This window comes from Erythrolamprus reginae, chromosome 9, assembly GCF_031021105.1.
Source record: "Erythrolamprus reginae isolate rEryReg1 chromosome 9, rEryReg1.hap1, whole genome shotgun sequence".
NCBI lineage: Eukaryota > Metazoa > Chordata > Lepidosauria > Squamata > Dipsadidae > Erythrolamprus > Erythrolamprus reginae.
In genome coordinates this window covers 28030343-28046740 of record NC_091958.1, presented here as the reverse complement: position 1 = coordinate 28046740, position 16398 = coordinate 28030343, and the positions used below count along the sequence as shown (strand labels likewise).

Sequence of the window (16398 nt, the reverse complement as noted above, 5' to 3'; positions counted from 1 at the left end):
AGAGAAGCAGTAGCAGCAGCAGCAGCACAAGGCTCCACCAACCCACCCAGACGCCGCCATTTTCTCCTTTTTTAATGCTCTGCGCTTGTGCAAAGTCTTCTGCACATGTGCAGAGAGTGAAAAAGTGCACGCTTCCAAATCGGTGGGGAGAATAAGTAAATTTCACCGCTGCTTTTTGGGCTAGGACAACAAGATAATCCATTAGACCAGCATTTCTCAACCTTGGCTACTTTTAAGATATGTGGAATTCTGGGAGTTGAAGTCCACATATATATTTTTTGTTTTTATTTTTTATTTTATTTTATTTTTTAAAATTATTATTATTATTATTATTATTATTATATTTATATTAGCCGCTTTGAGCGGCATATAAATACAATAAATAAATAAATTTATAAAACATTTTAAAAATGTAATATAGACATAACAATGTAACACAATACAGACAGGTAACAAAAAGAAAAGAAAAGCCATTCAGTATATACAGTGGTTATTCCCTCCCCCCCTCTATTAATTTTTAAATATCTGTTTAAGTTTCAATTGATTTAGAACTTCTCCATCATACTTTCTAGCCTTTAATCTTGGTTTATCTCTCAATGCAATTATATAATTTATTCCAGGTTTCAAAGTAATCTGTATCTAATTTGTCCTTTAACTCTAACATCAGTCTGTCCATCTCTGCATATGTTAGAATTTTAAATAAGATTTCTTCTTCTGAAGGAGCATCTTTATTTTTCCATTTCTGGGCATATGCTATTCCTGCCACAGTTAAAATATGTAACATTAAATATACTTTATTTGTGGAATGCCACAAAGCAAGGGATTATTTGGAGAAAATTAGACAATGGCTGGAAGAGATCTTAAGAGATGAAACCCAATCTGAAACCTGAATTATTTTTGTTAGGAATAACTATAGACGAATACGAGAAAAATAAAGTCCACATATTTTAAAGTTGCTAAGTTGAGAAATGTTGCAATAGAGTAGACCACACTTCGTTGGCCCAGCTTGCCTCCTCGGATTTATCTGTGAAGAACGTGTAACTCTGGACGGGAAAATAGATGTTGGTTTTCTACAATCACCGAGCAGAGAGGGAAATCCTCTCGGAAGAGAACTACACAGGGTTGGCAGGTGCTAGGAACAGGCGAGCCCATCGGATCTGGCGCAGCATAACCAAGCCAGATATGTCAATCAATGTTTCTTAGCTCTTATGATGAGTCAGCTTGTGGACAGAAAGGAAACGTTTTTCCCAAGGCAACGCTGCCCTCGTCTGGTGAAAGGAATCACAGCATGGGGAGTGTAGAGCCCTCTTGTGTGCAATGTGAGGATGTGTGTGTGTGTTTGTGTGTGTGTGTTGCTTTCAAGGATTTTTGCAGCCGTTGATGTGCTTGAACTCCGCCAAGTCAGCAAACTGGCTCACGCTCTCCAGACTTGGAACCTCTCTGACCCAGGGAAAAAAAGCTGCATGGTTCTAACAAAAACCTTTTGGAAAGTTTAATAGCTTGTAAATCAATTTCAGCTGCAGAGGGATATCCTGCGTACTCCTCAGCCCAGTGATTTTCAACCTGGGGATCGGGACCCCTTCGGGAGTCGAACGGCCATTTCACATGGATCGCCTAAGCCAGAGGTGGGTTGCTAAGGTGGAACAGTGATGTGTGCTTTAAATGTGTTTTTAAAGTTAAAACACAGAAGTGCATATAAATTGACCTGGATGATTTGGAACTTAAGCCATATGGGTGCAGTAGCAAAATCGTGCTGGACTCCGCTAATTGTAATTTTAATTGTAATTTTTATAATATGAATGGGTGCGGTGAGTGGGATTGTATGTATGGGAATAATAGGGTCAGTATGAATGCAGAATTTAGCCTACCTGGCGGTAGAGGGACAGGAGGGATGGGGGTACCTTTCTCCGGGGTGACAGAGGGCCAGAATATTCCGGTCCTGCTGGGGAGAGGTAGATATGGCGGGAGCCACGGGGCTAGCCGTTCTGGAGGAAAAAAAGATTGCTGCTTAATAGCGATCCTTTGTTCCGGTTCCGTGAGCTCAAACCGGAGCCCTGGTGACGAGTGCAATCCGGGCCCTGGGCTCAAGCTGCTGCTGCTCAATGCCAGATTGGTAGTTAACAAAGCTCTCCTCATCCAGGATTTAATCCTGGATGAGGAGGCCGATCTGGCATGTGTGACTGAAACCTGGCTGGGCCCAGAGGGAGGAGTTCCTCTCTCGGAATTATGCCCAGCTGGGTTTCAGATATGGCATCAGCCTCGACCCCAGGGAAGGAGGGGGGAGTGGCTATTGTAGCCAGGGAGAACCTTTGCCTGCATAGACTCATTGCCCCTGAGATTGCGGGTTGTGAGTCACTCCTTGTGAAGTTGGATTCAGGGGTTCAGGTGGGCTTGTTACTCACGTACCTGCCTCCCAGCTGCGTGTCAACAGCCCTGCCTGTGCTGCTCGAGGAGGTGGCCAGGTTGGCGGTGGAGTTCTCCAGACTTATTGTCCTGGGGGACTTCAATCTACCGTCACTCGGCGGTTCCTCTGGATTGGCACAGGAGTTCATGGCCACCATGACAGCCATGGACCTGACTCAAGTAGTTCAGGGTCCGACTCACGAGGGTGGACACCCCCCCAATATGATATTCCTCTCGGGGCAATTGAATAATGGTCTGAGACTAAGGGGCTTAGAAGCACTGCCTTTGTCATGGTCAGACCATTTTCTACTGCGGCTTGATTTCCTGGCTCTAATCCTCCCCCGCAGGGAGGCGGAACCAATTAGGAAGTTCCGCCCCAGACGCCTGATGGACCCTGAGGGCTTTCAGAGGGCACTTGGGGTTTTACCAGATTCACTTGTCCACAGCTCGGTGGAGTCTCTTGCTGAGGCCTGGAACAAGGCTGCAGCGGAGGCTCTTGACCGAATTGCACCTTTGCGGCTTCTCTGTGGCACTAGACCCCGTAGAGCTCCATGGTTCAACGAGGAGCTCCGGGAGTAGAAACGCCAGAAGAGACGTCTAGAGAAGCGATGGAGGAAGAGTAAGTCTGAATCCGACCAAACACTTGTAAGAGCTTTTATTAAGACCTACAAAATGGCGCTCAAGGTGGCAAGATGTGCGTATCATGCCGCCTTGATTGCATCAGCGGAATCCCGCCCGGCCGCCCTGCTTAGGGTGACCCGCTCCCTTCTAAATCAGGGGGGAGTTGGGGAGCCCTTGCAGGGTAGTGCCGAGGAATTTAACTCATTTTTCGCTGATAAAGTCGCTCGGATCCGGGCTGATCCAATTGCATAGCAGTATCGGCTGACAACAAGTCAGTCGAAGTGACTGGGGCTAAACGTCTTTGTCCATCAGTCTGGGGGGAGTTTGACTTGGTGACACCTGATGAAGTGGACAAGGCCATTGGAGCTGTGAGTTCCGCCACCTGTTTGCTGGATCCGTGTCCCTCTTGGTTGCTTTCGGCCAGTCGAGAGGTGACACGGAGCTGGGTCCAGGAGATTGTCAACGCCTCCTTGGGGAGGGGGTCCTTTCCGGCCCTTTATAAGGAGTCACTTGTGCGCCCCCTCCTCAAGAAGCCTTCCCTGGACCCAGCCGTGCTTAATAACTACCGTCCAGTCTCCAACCTTCCCTTTATGGGGAAGGTTGTTGAGAAGGTGGTGGCGCTCCAACTCCAGTGGTCCTTGGAAGAAGCCGATTATCTAGGTCCTCAGCAGTCTGGATTCAGGCCCGGCTACAGCACGGAAACTGCTTTGGTCGCGTTTATGGATGATCTCTGGAGGGCCTGGGACAGGGGCTTGTCCTCTGTCCTGGTGCTTCTTGACCTCTCTGTGGTTTTCGATACCATCGACCATGGTATCCTTCTGCGCCGGCTGGAGGAGTTGGGAGTGGGAGGCACTGTTCTTCAGTGGTTCTCCTCCTACCTCTCCGGTCGGTCGCAGTCGGTGTTAGTGGGGGGTCAGAAGTCGACCCCTAGGTCCCTCCCTTGTGGGGTGCCTCAGGGGTCGGTCCTCTCCCCCCTGCTATTCAATATCTTCATGAAACCGCTGGGTGAGATCATCCAAGGGCATGGGGTGAGGTATCATCAATACGCCGATGATACCCAGTTATACATCTCCACCCCATGTCCAGTCAACGAAGCAGTGGAAGTGATGTGCCGGTGCCTGGAGGCTGTTGGGGCCTGGATGGGTGTCAACAAACTCAAACTCAACCCAGACAAGACGGAGAGGCTGTGGGTCTTGCCTCCCAAGGAAAATTCCATCTGTCTGTCCATTACACTGGGGGGGGGAACTACTGACCCCCTCAGAGAGGGTTCGCAACTTGGGCGTCCTCCTCGATCCACAGCTGACATTGGAACATCATCTTTCGGCTGTGGCGAGGAGGGCGTTTGCCCAGGTTCGCCTGGTGCACCAGTTGCGGCCCTATTTGGACAGGGAGTCATTGCTCACAGTCACTCATGCCCTCATCACTTCGAGGTTCGATTACTGCAATGCTCTCTACATGGGGCTACCTCTGAAAAGTGTTCGGAAACTTCAGATCGTGCAGAACGCAGCCGCGAGAGCCATCGTGGGGCTTCCAAGATTCGCTCACGTTTCTTCAACACTCCGTGGCTTGCATTGGCTGCCGATCAGTTTCCGGTCACAATTCAAAGTGTTGGTTATGACCTCTAAAACCCTACATGGCAATGGACCAGATTACCTCCGGAACCGCCTGCTACCGCATGAATCCCAGTGACCGATAAGATCCCACAGAGTTGGCCTTCTCCAGGTCCCGTCGACTAAACAATGTCGTTTGGCGGGCCCCGGGGGAAGAGCCTTCTCTGTGGCGGCCCTGGCCCTCTGGAATCAACTCCCCCCGGAGATTAGAACTGCCCCCACTCTCCCTGTCTTTCGTAAACTACTCAAGACTCATTTATACCGCCAGGCATGGGGGAGTTGAGATAGTTCTTACCCCTAGGCCATTACAAGTTATGCATGGTATGTTTGTTTGTATGTTTGGTTTTATAATAGGGGTTTTTAGTTGTTTTTATTATTGGATTGTACATGTTGTTTTTATTATTGTTGTTAGCCGCCCTGAGTCTATGGAGAGGGGCGGCATACAAATCCAATAAATTATTATTATTAAATTATTATTGTTACCACTCAGAGCCACAGAGGTGAGCAAACGTCACTGTTCCACCTTAGCAGCTCACCTCTGGCCTAAGACCATGGGGGGAAAGATAAATTTTCCATGGTGTTAGGAACTGAAGCTTCTATTCTGGCACCTTGGAACATATTTTTACAATACGACCAATCAGGCGTTTACAGTGGGGGTGCCCCTCTGACCTTCCGGCCAATCAGCTTCAAGCTCTGTTGGGAGAATTGGTGCTAGACTTATGGTTGGAGGTCACCACCACAGGAGGAACTGTATTAAGGGGTCGCAGCATTAGAAACGTTGAGAACCACTTCCTTAGGGCCATTCTGTTGCCACCAATCTTTGATTCTTGTGGCAAGCTACCCCTTGAGAATATGCAGTGTTAGAACTGGATTCCTATTTGCCTTCTGAGGCTGCCTGGAGCCATCCTCGTCTCTGCCAGCCCTCCAGGATTGGGCTGTGTGTGCCTGGAGGGAAGGGGACTGACCCAAGAGGAACTGGTGAGGCTTGACCCAGAACGATGGGAGGAAGCCCTCTTCTTGGATTAATTGCGGCAACTGTGTTGAGAGGCGTGCAGGTAACACACAGCATGGTCCCTGTCTCAAGTACGTTGTGCTCAGTGATGGGTTCCTACGGGTACGGTCAGGAACGTAGAACCGGTAGAAAAATTTTGATTTTTTTTTCTTTTTTCCCTTCTGAGCTCTATGTTTTTCCTATTGCAGTAAATGAGGTTGAATGTGTATAATTTTAGAAGAGCTGTGCATGTGTGTGTGTTTGTACAAACACTTTATATAGTAGATAATGTATATTTTTGTGTTCCTGTGTGTAATATGTAATATGGCATATATACATAGAATTAAAGAGTATATTTTGGATGTTCAATAATTGTAAATAGAGAGGGAAAGTGTATCTCTTTGAGACGAGGTGAGGTCAGCCACCCTACCCTAACCCTTGATGCGAGTGGCATCAAGTTAGCAACCTTTAAGCCAGTCACATGACCTTTAAGCCACCACCACCCCGGTCACATCATCGTCAAGCTACTCCCAACTGGTCACACGGCGAGCTGGGGAATTCTGGGAGTTGAAGTCCTCCAGGCTTAAAGTTGCCAAGGTTGGAGACCCCTGCTCTAAAGCAACGTGGATTAAATGCCACTTCATAATTGACCTCTCAAAATGTGCAGAACCTGCTGAGAACCACACACACTGCATCCCATAATGAGTAATAACGCTAATAAAAAGCCTGCTGAGCACCGAGACCCGAGGCGGCAATGAACAGTTCTTTTAAAAGCCAAAGCCTAAATAAAACTGGAACGTTGCTTTCCCAGCAATATTAATATCCTGCGACAAAAAGCAAATGGTTGTGAATGGCGGTGGCGGCAAAAGACTCCCGGCTCCAGATCAGGAAAAGCGACCAAAGCTAGCCAACACGAGGTTGAATGCATCGATCAGAAGCAAACACAGGACAGGAATGGCAGAAGAAAAAGTCAGGCTGGGCATCTAGAAAGAGTTCCCCTGGTGCACTTTCGAAATGTGCCTCATTTCATCTCCTTCTGTATTGCCGACAGCTCTGTGCAAAAAGCAAGCTATCTTGGGAGTGGAAGAATCATTGGCTCCCTCTGGGCAGAGGGGGAACTCGGTTGATCCATTTGGAAAGATGCAAACAAAGAATCAGTTGTGAGGGGTCCACGTCTGGCTCTCGAAGACCAGGAGACGGAGGAATACTGGCATCACAGAGTAGTGTTCTTGTTGGGAGTGCTCCTCGTCCACCACTGGTAATTATATGAGGGTCGCCCAGAAAGCAATGCACCACATTTTTTTCTCAGGCTACAGTCATGGTACGAATGCAAAACTTTAGATATACATTATTTGAATTGTCAGGAGTGAGTGCGTAAGTTTTGCGTTTCTTCAGACAGATAGCGTAGCTGCAGCAGTGTTTCGAAATGGCGTCTGTAAGTGATGGATGTTACAAGTAGCGTGTCGTCCTTGAATTTCTCACTGCGGAGAAAGAAACTGTTGGGAACATTCACAAATGTTTGTGTTCAGTTTATGGAGAATCTGCAGTCAACAGAAGTATGGTTAGTCGCTGGGCACAGGGGGTGAGGCCATTAGAGATGATTCGCACAGTGCAGAAATGGCTTCACGACCAGAGCAAGGAGTGGTGCCGACAGGGCAAACAAGCTCTTGTGTCTTGCTGGAGGAAGGCCATAGAACGGGACGGAGATGACGTGGAAAAATAGGGAATGTAGAAGAAACATCATTCTTTCTTGTGTGTAAGTTTCATTGTGTTCAATAAATAATTGCCTTGTAGATTCTGAGAATGAGCCAGGCCCATCTTAGTACGGTGGGCCAGTGGTGTTGCCAGCTGATGCAGAGAGTGAGAGTGAGGGAGAGATGGACCTGGCGAACCTGAAGGGCCACAAGAGGTGGCAGAGATGCCAATGACAATGGAGTCTGACTTAGAGGAGGAAGATCTGGAGCCTTTGCTAGATGCCCGCTTTAGAAGACTAAGAAAAAGACAAGAATACTTGTATGGAAAAAGGAGGTAGTCTGTAGTTTGTTAACTCTAGGGAATTGTTGACCACTCCCTTTAGGTATTTAAGGGTGGCGTATGGGTAATTTGGGGTGGAGTTTAAACGTTTTGCAATGGATGATGATTTGAGGTCTTAGCCAGGTTATGGTAGCCACCCGTTATTTATTTCCCTGCTAATGGAGAAAAAGTGCCCTGTCTGCTGAGATGCTGGGCAGCTGTAATTAGCAAGTCTGTGAAACTGTAGACTTCTTATCTCATGAAGGAATTTACACGTAGCTTTGATCTTTGACAGCAGCCTCACCACAGAACTGACATCTCTTAATTACCCTCACTGAGAAACTTGCCAAGGTTATATCACAGGCATGTGGCTTGTAAAAAAGGGACTTTTTATATATAAAGACTGATTTGAAAATATCAATGCGTGGATTCCTCCTTTGTTTTCAAGCAGCATAGGCCGGGATAGAACAGTTCTTGCCATCCGAGTCTGAGGGTGAAGGAGAATTGGAGACTGGGGAACCACCAGAGACTGCAGAACCCCCAGTTGGGGTATTGTCTGAGTCAGAGAACGATGGGGACTTTGAGGACCCTCTCTTAGATGCAAGAATCAGAAGAATGAGAGTCAGGCATGAATATCTCTCTAGTAGAGGTTCTAGACATTGATTAGATCAATAGGACATTTAGCCACACCTTGTCAGTATACTGTGTATAGGACAGGCTGGTGGGAGAAGAGGTGTGGCAAGCAACGTTCCTCATGAAGACGGTGCCTCGAGAAACTGCTTCTCATTCCATGGATTTTGATTCCTGGTTTTCAGAAGCTGGTTAAGCCTTGAACAGTGAGTGGAGTGAAAAATACCAGATACACCTCATTAGGGAAGATATATGCTTCTAGCTGGCTTGCATCCTGGATGGTTATCTATGCTCCGTAGGCAGAAACGCTTAGAATTCACTTATTTCTTGCTGGACTTTGTGTAAATAATAATCCTTTTGCTTTGATCAATATTTCAAGTGTGCGTGGGTTTGCTTTTGTTGTGGTTGGCTCTGGCCCAGCTCCTGCCCCAGAGAATGGGGAGATGGGTGCAGGGGAAAATTCAACATATCATAGGCCTGTGTTATTGCCGACAGAATCAGTTCAGAGTTTATTTTCCTTGGACGAAGAAGAAGATGGGAGTGACTCGGCAGAGGAGGGCTTGGCACACACCCCAGGCAGTCAATCTCCATTATCTTCCCTTGATTCAGATGATGACATTTTGGACCCATGCAAGCGCAGAATTATACATAGAAGAGACCAAGTAAGAACATATTACAGGAAATAAGTTATGCCACCTGTGTTTGGGTGGGGTTCCAGTAATTAGGGCGGCTGCTATAAATAGCAGCATGTGGGTTTGGCCATTGTGGAAGAATATCTGATCGGAGTTCATCGGGAATCCTGTGTTTTCTGGACTTTGTTGCTTTTTCATGCCTTGGAAAACAAAGCAGAGCAACATGTGTGTGGGCGTCTCACTTCGTTGGAAGAAGAAGGGGTGTGAAGTTTCTTCACAGCTGCTAGCTAAGTACTTAATGACTGCTTAAGGGAAATTGTACAGACTACCCAGTTGTTTTGGGAAGATTGCTCTTTGCAATACAAAAAGGGTGCTTCGTTTCTTTTGAATTTTGTGATAAAGAACATTGTTTTGAATTTTCAAACGTGTATGTGTCTGAAATTTGTACCCTTGAATTTTCGGGAGGCTCCTATCAGAGAGCCCGGCAGAACAGCTTTCTAATAATAATTTGATCTGGCTAGACAGAACCATCATCCACGCTCAAACCACCAGCCTGAAATGATACACAGCATGAAATGCCCCAGTGTTGGACCTGCCATCCCGCTGCAATGGCTCTGGTCTTCTAGTCCAGCTCCCTGCTCCAGCAGGAGATCCTATACTCGTGATGGCGAACCTATGGCATGCGTGCTGCAGGTGGCACACTGCGTTATACCGGAGGAAATGCAAGGCGTTGCCCTATGTCAGTGATGGTGAACCTATGGCATGGATGCCACAGGTGGCACATGGAGCCATATCTGCTGGCACACAAGCCATTGCTCTAGCTCAGCTCCAATGTGCAGCTGATTTTTGGATTGCACAGAGGCTTTGGGAGGGCATTTTTGGCCTCCAGAGAGCCCCCAAGGGCATGGGGGTGGGCGTTTGTACCCTCCCCTGGCTCCAGGGAAGCCTTTGGAGCCTGGGTAGGGCAAAACACGAGTCTACAGGGCCCACCAGAAGTTGGAAAATAGGCCATTTTCAACGTCCAGAGGGCCTCCGGGGTGGTGGTGGAGGAAGCTGTTTTTGCTCTCCCCAGGCATTGAGTTATGGGTGGGGGCACTCATGGGTGCACAATAGCGCACGCACACACTCTTTTGGCACCCAAAGAAAAAAGGTTTGCCATCACTGCCCTATGTCACCTGCAGCGCACATGCATGTGCTAGCCAACTGATTTTTGGCTTTGGGGAAGGCCGTTTCGTCCTCCGTAGGCTGCAGGGAGTGCAAAAACTGCCCAACAGGAAAACCAGAAGTTTGATTTTCTGAACATCTGGTTTGCCCGTTTGGCCATTTTTTTCACCATCCCTGGCTTCAGTGAGGCCTGTGTGCATGCGCGGGATGGGGGGATTGTGCGCCTGTGCCAGCAGTGTGGGGGGTGCTAACACATGCACACACACCCTTTTGGCATGCGAACCAAAAAAGGTTTGCCTGTTCTATAACATTTCAAATAAGTCCAGTCTCTTCTTAAAAACCTCCAGTGATGGAGTGCCCATGATTTCTGGTGGGCAAGCTGTTCCATTGATGAATTGTCCTCACTTTCTCTATAATTTCAGGTTGCTTTTCTATGACTACCTAATGGAATGCAAGCCCGGGCAACTGGGGAATGTTTGCAAAATAAGTAGTTTGAATACTACTGGACACCTACTGGTAACCAAGGGGAGCATGGGACCTAAAGAAGAATATTAACTCTATGCTTTGGGCGCAAAACACAAGATTCAGTTTTGCTGCATTGTAACCAGTATCAGGTTCCTACCGGAAAGGGGGCGGGAGGATGGCGTTCTGGTAGCAAAAATGGAGCTGCGTGCGCCACTCCGGTTGACTGGCGGACGGACGTCTCCTCTCATTGGATTAGGCTTCTGCGCATAGGCAAGAAGCAAAATCTTACAAGAGGATGTGCGGGCACACAAGATTTTGGTGATTTTCTGAGATTTTTTGCTTCTGCACATGCGCAGAAGCAAAAAAAATTGCCAAAATCTTGTGTGCCTGCACGCCCTTTCACAACAAGATTTACTTCCTGTATATGTGCAGAAGTCAAATCCTGCAGCAATGTGTGTGTGCCCACGCCGGACGTCCACGCCTACCTGTCACCCAGAGCTGCGGGCACATTAGCACTGGTAGCAGAGGTAAGTTGCAAACCTCGCCTGATTCTAAATAAGCTTGACTTAAATAAAGTAGACTTTTGCTAGCTATGAGTTAAAGAACCGTTCTTTCCTAATTGACCAAGTGGGGATGGCTGACACCCAGAGTAAATTATTGTTGGGAGAGCAGCCGTCATGCAATCCCTCAGCAAACCCCAAAGGTACCAGTCCCTGTTGGGTTTGAACTTAGGATGCATCCAAAAATCCCTGTAAGTCTTAGAATGTTTCTCCTTACTTCCAGGTGGCTTCTCTCTTTGATTATTTCCCAACCATTGTTTCTTGTCCTGCCTTCAGGTGCTTTGTAGAATAATTTGACCCCCTCCTCTTTGTGGCAGCCCCTCAAGTATTGGATGACTGCTATCATATTGCCCTTCATTCTTCTTTTCTTCCGAAGAAAAATTAAAATAGAAGAACTTGAGAGCCTCCTCCAGCCAAATCGGTATAACAGACACACTAGACATCAGCTATTGTCTTTTATGAAAGGGCCGGGGGTAGTGGTGTAGTGAGGGGGGGGGCAAGGGAACATGCAAGCCACCAGCTCTAACAATTCATAATTTCAAAAAGTGACAAGCTCTGGTTTTTGCAGTTGAAACAAAAAAAAACACATTTCTGACCTGAGAAGTTTTGATATTCAGAGGATCATAAAGAGAACAAGGAGAGATGCTGCGAAAGGTTGGTGTGTTTTCTAGCTGGGCACAAAGTGACACTCTTTTGTGTTCCTTTGCTTTGCTTTGGGAAGCCCCTTCCCTAAACAGATGACCCTGATGTTGGTGGGAGGAATTTGTGACCCCGGCCGGGAGGAAGACCAGACAAGGGAAGGCAGCTGCAGAAATGGATGTGCAGGTGCAGAAAACATAGAATTAACCTGTCTTTCTGCAGCTGCCCCCAATTTCTATTGGGGAGTCAGTGATTTGGCCATAGAAGAGGAGGAGGAGGAAGAGGAAGAGGAAGAGGAGGAGGAGGAAGCTTCCAGGAATAATTCTTCACAAACGCAACTAATCAAATCTGCAGACGACACCAAGCTGGCGGGAGTGGCCAACACCCCAGAGGATAGGCTCAGGATACAGAGGGATCTGGACAGACTAGCGCAATGGGCTCAAACAAACAAAATGAAGTTCAATGCAGAGAAAAGTAGGATTCTACACCTAGGTAAGAAAAACCCAAAATATACATACAAACTGGGTGAAAACACTCTCAACAGCAGTGAATGTGAGAGAGATCTCGGAGTCTTAGTAGACAACAAACTAAACATGAGCCAACAACGTGCAGTGGTGGCTAAAAAAGCCAACACAATCTTGAGCTGCATAAACAGAGGAATACACTCCAAGACAAGGGAGGTGCTAATACCACTCCATAATGCCCTAGTTAGATCACACCTAGAGGACTGCACTCAGTTTTGGTCACCACACTACAAGAGACATTGAAACTCTAGAAAAGGTGCAGAAGAGAGCAACCAGAGTGATAAAGGGACTAGAACCTAAAACATACGAGGAAAGGTTGCAGGAATTGGACATGGATCGTCTAGCAAAGAGGAGGTCCAGGGGGACATGATAGCAGTCTTCATATACTTGAGAGGCTACTACAGGGAGGAGGGGAACACATTATTTTCCAAAGCGCCCGAGACCCAGGCAAGGAGCGTGTGAAAGCTGTCCAAGGAGTGATTCAACCTGGAAATAAGGAGAGCGATCAACCAGTGATGAACGCTCCAACACTAGTGACCTTCAAGAAAAGACTGGACTGCTATTGGACTAGTGTGATGTAAGATCTCCTGCACCAGCAGGGGGTTGAACTAGATGACATAGAAACATAGAAGACTGACGGCAGAAAAAGACCTCATGGTCCATCTAGTCTGCCCTTATACTATTTCCTGTATTTTATCTTAGGATGGATCTATGTTTATCCCAGGCATGTTTAAATTCAGTGACTGTGGATTTACCAACCACGTCTGCTGGAAGTTTGTTCCAAGGATCTACTACTCTTTCAGTGAAATAATATTTCCTCAGGTTGCTTTTGATCTTTCCCCCAACTAACTTCAGATTGTGTCCCCTTGTTCTTGTGTTCACTTTCCTATTAAAAACACTTCCCTCCTGGACCTTATTTAACCCTTTAACATATTTAAATGTTTCGATCATGTCCCCCCTTTTCCTTCTGTCCTCCAGACTGTACAGATTGAGTTCATTAAGTCCTTCCTGATACATTTTATGCTTAAGACCATTCTTGTAGCCCGTCTTTGGAATGGTGGAAGGTCTTAAGCATAAAACGTATCAGGAAAGACTTAATGAACTCAATGGACCCAGAAAGGATAAAGAAGGAGGAGGGAAGGAGGGGGCTGAAAAATAACCCCCCCAAATCCGATATGCTAGGTGACAATTCCAAAAGGTTTTTTTTTAAGGGGGGGGGATTTACTAAATTGCAAGCATTAAGAACTCGGGAACCCTGACATGCAAGATGTTTGACTCAAAAGACATGCAAGAAGGGTGTTCTCTCGAGGGGTTCTTTTGGGCCCACGAAAAGGACAGAACTACCTACCACTAAGTAGTAAGGAGGCATGGTTTTTATGTAGCTCTCCAATGCCTGTCGCCACTTCAGGTTTGGGTTCAGTTTGTGAAACTTGAAAAGGTCATCGAGCAGAGGGAGCAGGACGGGGTAGTTGTAAGGCATCACATAGAGATTGACACAGGTCAGACTGGTGCTGGTCTTTAAATAACCAAAGGGGTGTCCAAGCTCGCTGTATTTTGCGCTGCTGCTCACAAAGACCTGCCAACACACGTGAGACAACTTCCGTTCCAAGATGTATTGCATTAAAGGTGATGGTTCCAGTTCGTACTTGTCAAACGGCAGCTTATCGATCACCATGGGTTCGCAATCCATGCAGGAGAACCTCACCACCGGATGAGCTGTGCGAGGGGGCAGTGTTGGTGAATTCTGATCGGGCCAAAAGGATTCCGGAATTGGCCAGTGGCCAACAGGCACCCCCGTTTTAGGGTTTGGACGCACGTAGATGAGTTTATGGCAGCTGTGCCACGTCTGAGAACCAAAGGAATTGACAGGCCTTGGGGTATCCGCCGGGCCATCTTCCCCAATGTGAGGAGGATCTGGTCCCGATTTTTCAAAATTAATCACCACACCACTCTGAACCTTCTGAGCGAGGGATTCTAAGCACTGATTCAACATGCGCTGAGTCCGAACACAATACGAGCGCCCTCCGATGACTTCACACATCTGCGTGATGGCAGACTCATCAGTGGGGACGCTCCCTAACTGCTCGGGTTCCACTGAAGAGGCTCCGGGCAAGTGTAGCACGAGGGCAAACAGCCGTTGATCCCAGCGGAATGGTTCTTTGGTTAGCTCGCTACCAGGCAGGGGGGAATTCAGAGGCAGGTGTAGCTCCTCTTGAACCGAAGAAGTATTTGTCAGCTTGTTTCCATCTGTGATGGTTATTAAAATCGACGGCTCTAAAAAAAAAGGATTCCTCCCCTGCCCATAGTTGTCTATTCCAGAGACTAATCTGTTGAGGTTCAGCAGGTCGAAGGACGATCGCAGAGCCTGGCCGAGGGTGGTCAATCCTGACGCCTGCAGGTTTTTTAGTTCATTCATGAAAGTGGCAGTTTTCCTTCCATCCGGCCTTGATGCAATAAGGCGCCTCATTGAAGGTGACCAGCATGTACCTGTTGCCGCGGCTGGCCGGGTCTCGGGCCCTCAGCTTCATGAAGAGCTCGACGGCGCCCTTGGCCACGTCCAGGTAGCTGGTGCCCAGATACGCTCGCTGGTTCATGGAGGCGGACGTGTCTATGCAAGTTCCCTTCCAACTCAAATAAGTAAGTAAGTAAGTAAGTAAGTAAGTAAGTAAGTAAGTAAGTAAGTAAGTGAAAGCTGCATCCCAGACTGCATCCCGTGACTGTGGGAACGTCGGGAACATCACGAGCAAGCTGGAGAAGGAGCAGCCATTTATCTCCCAGAAGAAAAGCCTGACCTCAGTGGAGACCAGACAACCTGTGATCCTTGAGTCATCCTTTCAGAGATATGTCCTCATCTAAACAGATAAAGCTGAATGACCAGGCAAAAGAAGCAGAAGAAGCAGGAACGACTTCCAGTCAGCTTCCCCCACTGACTTCGCTTGTGGGAAGCTGGCAAGGACGGGTCAACGACAAGTCGCCACAACAAACTAGCCGTGGCCACCTTAACGCAACCCTCTTACCACCGCCAACTTACTGCGGCCAACTCGCCGCAGGTCGAGAGTTACACTAATATCAAAGAAATAGTCAAATAGAGTCATTAAAGGAAGGATACCAAAGAAGAGACAAAACGCGAGTGACAAAAATTAAAATTATGATTAAAAGTATTTTAAATCAGGGGTGTCAAACTCAAGTCCTGCAGGCTGAATCCGCCCTGTGGGTGCTTACACGTGACACGTGGGACCACCTTGGACCGGCCCAAGAGGGACACTGAGTTGGCCACACCCTCTGACCATGCCTCATGCCCCCAAGGTCAAACACAACCCACAATCGAGTTTGACACACCTGTTTTAAATAATTAAATAAAATTGCTGAATTGTTCCGCAGCGAGTTGACTGAGGCAAGTTGTCCCATTCCGGGCCGGGAGTATTGGAAATACAATATCAAAGGCACAAGCTCAAAAAACAAGATTTTTGGTTTGATTGCAAAAATACACTTCATCATATACAGGCCTAAATATCCGCAAAAACATTAATACCTGAACATGATTTTCTGTAGAAAGACCAGGGAAGGAAAACGGTCGATAAATTAGAAAATATAAACTAAAAATCATGAACAGTTAAAATCTGTACAGCTGCTTAGAGAGGACTGTATTGAATTCCTTGCAAGATTCTCTTCTAAATATGGATTGAAAGGTTAGGACAAAAGGGTTTTTTCACTCACCAGAGGTCTCCATCTTCAATGGTTTTATCGTTGGGAGCGCCAGCATGGCCATAGTGCAAAACCGAGCTGTTATCTCCACTGAAATAACAATACACATAATTTTCAATGTTATGCACATTATCAATGTAGAATGAAAAAGTTATTGCATACTAAAAATCTATTAAAAATTACATACTGCAAAAAATAAATAGAGTTCATGCCTTTTCTCCAGCTTTTGGTGAAATTATTAGTCCTAAATTGTACAACTGGATCTGGATTAAATGGACAATCTCGACATTGAAACAACGGGAAAACAAAAACAAAAACAAAAAACAAAACAAAAAAATCTTAAAGATTTTGTTTGTTGTTGTGATAAAAATTTAATTAAAAAAAATTAAAAAAAGAAAAAAAAAGAAACAACGGGAAAAGAGGGGAGGAGGGAAATACCAG

The 16398-nt window shown here is 46.8% G+C and overlaps 1 protein-coding gene and 1 pseudogene across 1 annotated transcript in view; both read right to left on the bottom strand.

The window, feature by feature from the left end:
- The window catches only part of PEPD (peptidase D), a 217938-nt gene that overhangs the window by 33468 nt on the left and 168072 nt on the right, over positions 1-16398 (bottom strand). The window contains exon 11 of the mRNA XM_070760680.1: positions 15970-16047. Coding sequence (XP_070616781.1) covers positions 15970-16047 — 78 coding nt within the window. The remainder of the gene's footprint in view (positions 1-15969; positions 16048-16398) is intronic.
- LOC139172466 (integrator complex subunit 6-like pseudogene) lies at positions 13529-14859 on the bottom strand (annotated as a pseudogene).